Source organism: Colias croceus, chromosome 24, assembly GCF_905220415.1.
Source record: "Colias croceus chromosome 24, ilColCroc2.1".
In the NCBI taxonomy this organism is placed as follows: Eukaryota; Metazoa; Arthropoda; class Insecta; order Lepidoptera; family Pieridae; genus Colias; species Colias croceus.
In genome coordinates this window covers 7674853-7686894 of record NC_059560.1, presented here as the reverse complement: position 1 = coordinate 7686894, position 12042 = coordinate 7674853, and the positions used below count along the sequence as shown (strand labels likewise).

Sequence of the window (12042 nt, the reverse complement as noted above, 5' to 3'; positions counted from 1 at the left end):
GTTGAGATATTCGCTTAATGTAATTATTATTGATTTTGTATAAGGGTGCTTACACACTACACTGAATAGTAGCTTGGTTTGGAAATAAATAAATCTATTATGAATTTTCATTATTTCTGACAAGAGAGTTTCACACGCGTATGGAACGTGGTTGGGAGTAAAAAAAAAACTATTGGTACCGCCATTAGCAATGTATGGAGAAATATCGCTACTAATATGATTGTTCCGAAATAAATATTTCTTAACTTTTCCATAATTAATATCTTAGGGTAGAGTTATGTTCATATAAAACCAACGTTAATTTAAATATAACCACAAAACAATTAAATTTACATTACAATTTGATCTATTTAACAGTTACAATACAACAAACGTACATAGTTGTATTCATTTATTAGTTTTCATTTAGATCCACCACTTAAACACAAAACACAACTATCAGAAAATCTTACAGCTACTTCAGTAATTTGGCTCACAGCCTTGTTAGTTAGCGGTTAACCACGAGGTCCTTAGTTAAATCGTCAGTGGACAGTTATTATAGAAGCCTCCATTTGGCAGAACAGCCTTTACTGGTCCTCTTGATATTAGAGAAATAATCATAATACAATCCTTTATTTTACTGTACACAAATAATACATTACATTATTATAATAGTTTATTATGTACCGTTTATTACTATTATAATAGACATTAAAAAATATAACGAATAATGATAAGGCACAAAATAGCAAGTACAGAAGTCTTATCGTTTGTAATCGATTTCTTCCAGACAACCACAAACCAAAGGAAAGCTGCAAAGGTACAGAGTACTTAGGTGGTGTACAAAAAAAATTTAAGAAATTTTTATTAGATTTTAAACGTGATTTATTTATTATATTATTTACGACGTTTCAAACACTTTACAACTGCAACGTGATCACAGGAAGACTAAGATGCTACAAGTACAGAGTAATATGAAAACAAAAACTCTACCTACCAACCACAAATAAACAAACGTGACTTCACTTTCAATGTGTATAAAAATAAATTCGGTGTGTCAGTCAGCCATCAATTATGATGTAGGTTGTTATCTACCCGCGTCGTAAGCATTTAAACCTCAGTGCACATTAGTTCGCGATATTACATTACCGACCGGTCTAACGAGGGTCCGGACTCCGGCCGACTGTTACACCATTTTGTAACGTTAAAGAATTTATGAAGATATTTCTATCGAACATTTTAAAAGTCGATAGTGTAGGACATGTGTAGGATTACAATTAATAAGATAGTTGATACATAATATAATACATATTTACATCCATTGAACTGCAACTCTACAGCTTTTATATTATATTGTTTTAGTCATCTGATTTTTACATAAGAGTTAAAAATAATGTTACGACAGTATTGGAACATAGCGCAATACAACTAAATTCTATTTTACATAAAAATAATTTCCCATCTTCCAGATGATAATTGATTATATTTTACTAATAATTGCCATTACTAATTGATCGCAACATTACTACTACTCAAATACATTTGACATAGCGTTGTGCTGTGTAATAAGACGATAGACAATGACTTGAAAATCAGTTGCTACAGAGATAATGAATACCTGTAGTTACGGTGTGACTGGCTGCCTGATTACATGTCCGAACAACATTTCCATAATTCTAGCTTAGAGCCTCCCTAAATGATAACACGAGGCACGTGATGCTGACTCCGTGACTTTGAAACTCGACTCCTATAGGACTGTCCTACATTACACACCTTACTTATATTATTAATGCGAAAGTTTGCTTAAATGTATGAATTAACCCGTCAGTTAAAAACTCTAGAGTTATCTATACTAATATTATAAAGAGGGAAGGTTTGTATGTATGTATGTATGTATGTGTGGTTTTCACGCATAAACAACTGAACCGATTATAATGAAATTTAACACACATATAGAGGGCAACTTGAATTAACACATAGGATAGGTTTTATCCCGAAAATCCCACGGGAACGGGAACTATGCGGGTTTTCCTTTGAAAACGCGGGCGAAGACGCGGGCGAAAAGCTAGTACAATATACTAGCGGTGCTGCTTACAAAGACCACTGAACGGATTTTGATGATTCTTGGTAGCACTGCAGCTTATGTATATAACACATAGGCCCTAGAGAAATTTTCGCAAGCTTTTCCGCGGGTTTTACCGCGCGGTTCAGTTAGTAAAACCTTAATTTTGTATTTTTACAATTACTTGAACATTTGCCATTTCATTTTTTCTAAAAGTAAGTTAATTGTGATTAAGTTTATAAAAAAAATTATTAATCATAATTTATATTTTCACGATCTACGTGAAAAAAGATTTCCCTCGACATCTTTGAACCTACGTGTAGAAGGAAAGGTAGGAGAAAGGTAGGCTCTGCAATATTACCAGCTTCCACAACAGTTCTCTCATTATCTGCATCATCGTCACCATCATCATCACTATAATTCCGAGATTTTATCGAAATCATTTCATCTGTTTTCTAAACACATTTTCTTATTAAAAGGAAAATATTCTAAAAATAGAGCTTTACATAATATACGCTAATATGAAACACTACAGGTACTTCAGTTATCAAAAATAAAAAGGTTTTTATGTAAAAAAATGTTCCGCGCATTAAGTTAATTCAGATGATTAAAATCTTGCGACTTCCGAGCCGAGACTCGTTGGAAACTGGGTCATTCCATGTGTATTAGAGCTGCTACGTTATCGAAAATCACTGTGAAATAACTGTGATTTCACTAGGTATTTAAATGTGATAGAATTGTTACATACAAGCTGTTTGAAAGAAGAAAGACTATGAATTAAAGACATGTCTCTTTCTCTTATTCTCATTCCAGTAAGTATTGTAAAGTCTTTACTTTATAATAAAAGTATATAATATAGTTCAGCGTCAAAAGAGAAACATTTATTCTTTAACATTAAATTCACTTTATGTACGTTGTCATTAACAAACACACAAACTAATTGAGACGCATACAAATGTTATCAAGCCTTTGAAAAATTTCGTTCACTTTCTCACATTAATTGTGTATTTGCAAATTTAGTGCTGATTTTTCAATCGTTGGTAAAAACTTATTCATCGAATGACGTATTACGCTCCCATTTCAAAAATGAATTCTAATTGTCCGCATTTGACAGTTTACAGGTGACATTTTAAAACGTTCGTGTAATACCTACTTTATTGGACGGATAAATTTTAACCAAGGAATGAAAAATCGGCCCTAAAAGTAACAGTGATATTTCACAGCGTTACTCCCCTCACTAGCTGCTACACATGTTAGAATATTTCTATTACGAAATTCAGCACGTAGTTTTCTTTTGACTTTGCGTTGTTTCATTTTAACTGGCATTCTAAAGGATTTAATCAAAACTACTTTTTTATTTCTATTTATTGTGATATCCCGTATGAAAGGTGTTTTTAAATAAACGAATATATTATCTTTTGCAATGTACTTTCACAGTAAAAGGATTAAAGATGGTTGTCGATGTTAGCACTAAAACTATGTTTAATTAATTAAATTAATTGATATAGATGTTGTTAGATTATAAATTAATTTATCTTATATATAAAAATGAATCGCAAAATGTGTTGGTAAGCGCATAACTCGAGAACGGCTGAACCGATTTCGATAATTCTTTTTTTATTATATTCCTTGAAGTACGAGGATGTAGAGAAAGATCTTATGTAGAGAAAACGTAAACATGTACCACGGGCGAAGCCGGGGCGGACCGCCAGTTGTTAATAATATTGTGTAAAGATGTATAAATTTAAATTATCATTTAAACATACGGATACCTTGTAGTGGCTTTAAGGTGCTTTTTCACTAATAATGTGTAGCGAGGAATGTGTAAATAACCAATCATATCGCTTCATTTAGTTTGAAGCAGTTAGGGTTTGAAGCGATACTATTTTTATTTTATTTTTATTTTATTTTATTAGTTTCCAAACAGCTTATACAACAATATGACATACAAATTATAAAAGTACAATTAAAAAAGTTCTATGTATAAACCTATTAAATGGATACACAAAATATGTTTAGTGTGAAAGATGTCACTTCAAAATACTGTTACCATAACAATAAAAAAATAAAAAAATACAATAAAAGAAATGCTTATAACAAGATTCGGCATAAATCCGTGTGTTTCAGGTGCTACGCAGAGCAGTAAGTATTGGTTATTTACAAACACATTCCTCGCTACACATCCTCGGACATTATTGGTAGAAAAGCACCCTTATAGTGGGTTTGATGTTGTCAAAAATTATACATAATACTAGCTTACCACCCGCGGCTTCGCCCGCTTTGTCTAAAAACCTAATAAATTATACACCTTCCTCTTGAATCACTCTATCTATTAAAAAAAACGCATCAAAATCCGTTGCGTAGTTTTAAAGATTTAATCATACAAACAGAGAAAGCGACTTTGTTTTATACTATCTAGTGATGATGCATATGTACATATTATATACTCTCAAAAAAAACATTTTATGATTCAATCGGATAAAAAAATCCGTGAATCAAGGACTGAAACCCCATTAAATCTGTTATCCTTAATATTCATTGTTCCGCCATTATTTATTTATTATTCATAAATTCTCTTTCAGGATTCAAAGCTATCAATTTTTTATATAAAAGCCGAAATAGGAGTGTAATGGTTTCAGGGATTAGGAATTTTTGAGTTCTCAATATTCTTTATATACAATTATTCTAAACTAGCGTTCCACCCGCGGCTTCGCTCGCGTTTTTTAAAAAACCTGTGGGCGTTATTCTGGGTTTTCAGCTACTTACATACCAAATTTCATTATAATCGGTTCAGTAATATTTGCCTGCAAGAGTAACAAACATCTGTACATACTTACAAACTTTGGGGTTTATTATTGTATTTCTAAAAGATACACTTCTATAGAAAATAAAATTATTACTATAGGAAACAATAAAACAACCAAGAATTTATTAATATCTCATTTATTTCACATCTGTTTACAAAATAAATTGAAACACGTTCTAATCTAATTAAGAAAATATTTACATGTCCCTATATTACATTCTTCTGCTAAACTATCCCTGGCTAATAATTCTGAGGTATTTTATTTTGAGTACATAGTTTATATATTTTTCCTGCGCTATTTACATTTCCACACATATTTATTTATATACAATACAAAGTAATATGGGATTATAATTTCTTTAATTATAAAATGAGTAATTAAATTTAACATTTAATTAGCGAATACATTCATAAAAATCTTAATTACTACATAGTTTATACAAAATTTCTAGACTTCTCTATGTAATTAACTCAACTTGTACTAATTAACATAAAATCTGATATAATTCCTATACCAATAATGTACCTATCTTTTCAAAATGTTATAATAGACTTGTACGTATGACAGCTTGGTTAATGGTTTTTATTTTGTCTGTACGTGTGCATGAGTATATTTGCGTGTGTGTGTGTGTGTGTGTGTGTGTGTGTGTGTGTGTGTGTGTGTGTGTGTGTATGTGTCTGCGTGTGCGTTTTATATCAATATATAGTTTGTGTGTGATGAAATATGGAGGTAGCCTTCTTTAGAAATTCCCAAATTTGTAGACAGAAATTTTTTTTTTAAGAAATGCATGAAATTAATCACAAGCTTTTTATTCAACCAAAATATATGACCTATTTTATGTTCACCAATTTTGCCAATTTTATAATTTATTTATAATTATTTTAACAGGCACCTCTGAATTCAAGAGAACATAGGAAGTTTTTTATGTAATGATATACTAAGGCTGGTTGCAGAGCTTGACCGACCATCAGTGCGTACGTCAGTCGCGCTTGTCATATGTATGGAAATTCATAAAACCGTTCATAGCTAGACCGACCATACGCACGCGTATTGTCATGCGTATTAGTGTCATAGTCAACATAGTCATACAATTGTTGATGCGTATCGTCAGGGGACCGACGGTACGCACTGACGGTCGGTCAAGCTCTGCAACCAGCCTTATACATACAACGTTTTCTACTGAACGAAAAAAACTGTAAAATACAAATTAAAATCTATTTACTAAACTACTCGTTTCATAAGAAGTAGCGTATACACATCCGTATGTACATAGTTGTTAGAAATATTATCTGTAATTACATAATATATTATATTTTCTATATTAATCTTGATAACTATTACACACAAGGCAATCTAATCTTACAGTTAAGTTTGTTCGGATTCACGAAAAACATTTATACACATTTTTATTAATAGAATGAAAGATATGATTTTCTTCTAAGACTAGTATCCTAGAGCTAAATATTAAGTTTCTTATTGGTAGGAAAACATAAAAATATTGTGTGATTCATATACTATACATAAAATGTAAAGATATTGTAAAACTTTTCACATTATATCATTCAAAGTAAAATATAAAAGATAATATATACATAAAATATATACATAAAATATAAAAGATAATATATATATTTGTATTATATAATATATAATAATACAAATATTACACAAATAAGATAATAAATCAAATTCTTTTGCAATACTTTTAATAACAAATAATAAGAACAATCAGGACCGTATTTTAATTCTACAGACGTATATAATGAAAAAAATCACATTAATTTGTGTTTTGACATTATAATTCCGTTTTCATAATTAAAACAATTATTAAAATGTAACAAAATGTAAAAATCATACAATCTTAAAACTCATGTCCTCCGATATCTTTTAGAAAGAAAATTATCAACATCATGAGTGAGAGTTTTTAATTCCTATAAAACTATACTTCATAATACTTATATGATGTAAATAAGTATATTATATACTTACATCGCTATGTTTCTTTTAATTATCGGGCTAATAACCACTTTATTAAGCGGCTTAAGCTTTTAAATGCTTCCCCACAATACTTAGTTATTATTCTGTGCCAAAAGTAACATTAAAATATATAATTTAATACTGATACTTATCTTAAAACTATAACATTTATTTTACTTAATTATATTCTTTTACACAATTTTATTATAATACACACTAAAATCGATATAATATTTTATGATACTTAACCCATATATACTTAAATATACATAATGTTTTGTTTGTCCATTATATTGACATTGTGATGAATTGATTTTGATATTACCTTTCTAGATGATAGGTTTTGATTCATTATAATTGATTAACACTAGATGAAAGGTCGAAAAATATCAAATATCTACAAAATACACACAAATACAGTTGTAATAATTATATATTATATACTCGGAATAATATATTAATTTTTATAAATATATTTCCATAATATATTAGTTAATAAATCTTTCAATTGACTAACACTTATTTGCATAATATACGATTTGGAATGAAGCAATATAATCAACGCATGTAACTAATACTTTAGTAAATTTTGAGACGAAAATTAATGATTAAAAAATACGAAAGATCAGAAGATATAATATATGCTTTGTTTTCTTAAAAAAAAACTTACTTTCCTCGATCTCTCACATTTTTAATTATACCTTAAAATTCATTTGAAAACGTCTATTCAAGGTAAAATGTCATACACACAATGTATTTTTCCACAAAATCTATTCAGTTGAAGGTATTTTTCAAACAATTCACAATAGTTTATACTTGACAAATTAATATACTCATACATGCTCCAACCAGTACTTCAAGTGAATAGAACTATACATATAAAACAGAAATCGCATTGTTTGTCCGTTAAAAACCTTTCATATGCATGCAACGCAAATAGACAATGGTTTTTCAAATGGAATATTAATATGGAGCAAATGTATTTTAACTAGCCGCTGCACTTGACTTCGTTCCCTTTTTATTAGTAACTTTAGTTTAAAGTTACTAATATCAATAAAAATATACTTACTATGTATTTTGTAAGCGATATCTATATTCTGATAAATACATCGACAAAATAATTTTACAATTATTGCAGAAAAATATACAAACTTCTTAGAAACTCGCTCCACTAATAATATTTGTTAAATATATGTTTTTTCATTTAAAAATCAGAATATTGATGCAAAAAACTATTGGACAGATAAGCTTTAAACGTATACCGTAAACTTCAACATAACAAATAGCGAAGTATAAGCCTATAAAGGCTTGATTCATAATACTTGAAAGCCTTAATAAAATAAATTAAAAAATATTCTCCACGCATGAGTAGAATATGCGGAAGTCTTTATAATAGTTAAAACTAATAAGTATAAAGCCCTGGATAATTATATCGATATTTCAAACGACTAGGTAAGCTAAGCTTGTACTATAGAAGAAATATCTATACTATAATATTATAAAGCTGAAGAGTTTGTTTGTTTGAACGCGCTAATCTCAGGAACTACTGGTTTGATTTGAAAAATTATTTCTGTGTATCTAACACATTTATAGGCTATATATCATCACGCCCAGATCAACAGAAGCGGAGCCATGCGGGTGAAACCGCGGAGTGCAGCTAGTAACTCATTAACATACTAATAGATAAAAAATTTCACAATTGCAGTATTTTTAACCTCTAGCATTGTATAATCCGAGTCAATTTAAAAGAAATATTATTATGTAGAACATTAACTTATTATCATTTAAATATCAGGCCATAGTTACCCTTTGTAATAGAACTATATACATTATACATATACATACTTGATTCATATAGCTTTTTACCACAGCTTTTTACGAAAATCTTTTGTTTCAGTTTGGTCTGTAATCTTTGGTCTAAATTTATAAGCAATATATAATTAAATAAATACTTTCTGTGCGCTGCAGCCAAGTCTTAAGTAATTGGAATGAAGCAGGAATGATATTATAGTCTAAGATCCCACCGCAGAATCATTGCGTTCATAGTTTCTTTGATGAAACCCTTATTTTCCCTTATTTTGGTTTCATCAAAAAAACTATGAACGAAAATTTCTTATAATTAGCAGTTCTATAGATAAATATATACTTATAATATGAGTGTAATATTATAATAAATTTGCTTTTAAATCTTGGTTGTTCTGTCTTCTCAATTTACCTGCAACAAAAATATAAATGAGTAAAATATATATTGAAATTAAGTTTAAATTAAAATCTTCATTTATGATGAATCCAAAGTAAAATTATATATTTAAGCTCTCTTTTGTTTAACAAATAAATCTAATCTTTATACATTTTTATCTAGCCTTGCAAATTCAGATAATTAATATAAAGTACTGTTTAAAATCTAATCTTATCTACTTAAATTACAAACTCAAACTCAAACATTTATTTATTCAATTAGACTTATACTAGAAGCACTTTTGAATCGTCATTACATATCGCGGGTCTCAAACCATAGGGGCGTATATGCAAAAATGCGATTTTTCGTTTTTAATGCCATTGGATTCTACTTTAAGCAATACATATCCTCAATTTTTCTTATAATTTAATACCGATTACTTTTTGTATAAAATGCAAAATATTATTTGCCGTAAGCTAGACAGTCTACAATTATTGTTAGGCCATATAGCCGTATAATAGACGTAAGAGCAATATTATTGCTTATTGAGGCAGTTTTGACGTGCCTTATAGACGTATGCACATACGACTGTTTGTTTTATTTTAACCTGAAATCATTGTGTCGAGCTATATAGACGTATGCACATACGACCATCAATGTCAACATGATCCTGGGGATATTTAGTCATCACTGCGGACGTATGCACATACGTCTACATATTTTAGTATTGCTGTCTCCAGATTTCGTCACTAGGAGGACGTCACAGAGCAAGTTGGTGGACGTATCGTCATGTCAACAACATGGAAACACGATCATTCTGCAGTGAGATGCCAAAGCGAGTAGATGTAATTCTAATGCGTGGAATAACTTTAGTGAATTTACTATATAATATATATCTTATCTTAATAATATATATAAATCTCGTGTCACAATGTTTGTCTTCAATGGACTCCTAAACCACTTAACCGATTATAATAAAATTCGCACACCATGTGCAGTTCGATCCAACTTGAGAGACAGGATAGTTTAAATTTCAAATCGTTTTAGAGAAAGCAGGCGAAGCTGCGGGTGGTAAGCTAGTTATTTTATAAAGAACATTGCATGGAGAATAGTAAGGTTAAGATTTTCACAAGCCCAGGATAGACCAATGTTGGTGTCATAAGTTTGAGAAGTTACCCGAAGAAGGACAGAAAGAAAAACAGGAGGAGTATAATGAAGAACATGTTAATAGGAAAGAATATGCCAAAGAAGAAAAGAAGAAGACAAATTAAAGGCAATGGTTGACTCTACTCTTCTTTTCTGTACCTGTATTTGATTTCGAAGCAGTATTATACTGTCCATTATTTTTGGGTAAACCTATCTTTTATAAAAGGAAATTGGGCTTTATGAATTTCACAATACATAATGCAGTGAGCAAACAGGGCTACTGTTACTTTTGGCCAGAGTACGAGAGAAACAGAGGGTTAAATGAAGTCTCAACATGTTTGTATACTTATATCACCAAGCTTACCAATGTGGAACACCTGATTCTTTATTCTGATTGCTGCCCAGGACCAAATCGAAATTGAGTGCTAGCTTCAATGCTAAGATAATTATGTAATGATGTCTCCAGCAAATCATGTAAAAATTATGTTATCAATTTGGCCGGTATATTTTTTTATGTATGTACACCGATTACTCCGAGGTTTCTGGACCTATCTATGTGATTATTTTTTTGTTTGATGCGTAATGGTGTCGAATTGGTCTCATAAAAAATTTATTCGGATAGGCCTAGCAGTTTTTATTTTATGAGCATTTTTGTCTTATCTCGATGACTTAATTGAAATCTAGCAAGTAACTTTGATACACTTCCCGGTAACCGATTAAGCTGAAATTTTGTATACTTATGTAAATTGGATAACGATGAAACATTATCATGACATAAAGCTGATTTGATGATGGAATCGGAAGGTGGCCATAGGAACTCAGTAATATATTGACTCAACTTTATCGAGTTTGGGCTCGTTTGATTCGTGTTGAAAAATACACTATAAAGTATTTAATAAAAATAACTACGTTAAAAACAACCGACTAAAATAATGGAAAAGTAAAAAATAAAAAAAAGATCTGATATTATTAATTACTACTTACATATTATTTAGATGTGCTAGTAATTTATTAAATAGCTTTGAAGTCGGTGCCAAGCACTAAGCACTTAGTATCAGACCTATTTAGTTAATAGCACATCTAAATAATATGTTAAAATTAATAACATCAAATCTTTTTTTTTATTTTTTACTTTTCCGTTACATATTGAAGTTGGTTGTTTTTAACGTAGTTAAAAATGTTTGTGACTTTAGTCATTTAAAGTAGGTACCTAAGTAACTATGTTCAGATTTATAAATAAATTTAATTTTTTTATATGCTTATTTTTATTTTCACACAGAAAATATTGTGTAATTACTCCGGTACTCCCATTTGTTTTTTTTTGTCTACATTGTAGAATAAAACTGGTTTATACCTCTACTTTGAATTCAAACGCCTCTCAATATAAATGCCAAGCCAAACAGGCGTAAGAATTTTAAAAACCGCGTAAATAACGTTAATTTCGATGGGTTCTCATTCCTAAATTACAATATTTTGAGTTACCGACTAGGTAAAAATAAATATAAGTATAAATATTAATAATTTAAGGAGAAGGGTTTTACGTCCATAAATTCCATACATTTATGGGGGAAATTTGACGGAGTTTTGCCGTCTATTCGTCATGGCAAATAGACGTATCAGCTAAAAACTAGTGTTACAGAGGGAATATCCTAAAACCAAGCATTCCATATTAACTGCAGTGTTAATATATAGCTACATGCAAAAACACAACAAGGTGGCTCAATCACAAAAAAAGTTATTAAGTTTTTTGTCTCTCCTGAAAAGTAGGGGTTTTGTGGATACGCCCCTATGGTTTGAGACCCGCGATATTTTCAACATTTACCACCGATTCAGAAAGCAGTATCTATGGAGAAGAACCGGCAACAATCATACAATCTCATAAATCAGAAAAT

The 12042-nt window shown here is 30.0% G+C and overlaps 1 protein-coding gene across 1 annotated transcript in view; it reads right to left on the bottom strand.

Annotated features, from left to right (window-relative positions):
• Positions 1-8440: 8440 nt before the first annotated feature.
• The window catches only part of LOC123702957 (octopamine receptor beta-1R-like), a 63037-nt gene continuing 59435 nt past the window's right edge, over positions 8441-12042 (bottom strand). Inside the window, exon 6 of the mRNA XM_045650820.1 lies at positions 8441-9040. Coding sequence (XP_045506776.1) covers position 9040 — 1 coding nt within the window. The 3' untranslated portion in view covers positions 8441-9039. The remainder of the gene's footprint in view (positions 9041-12042) is intronic.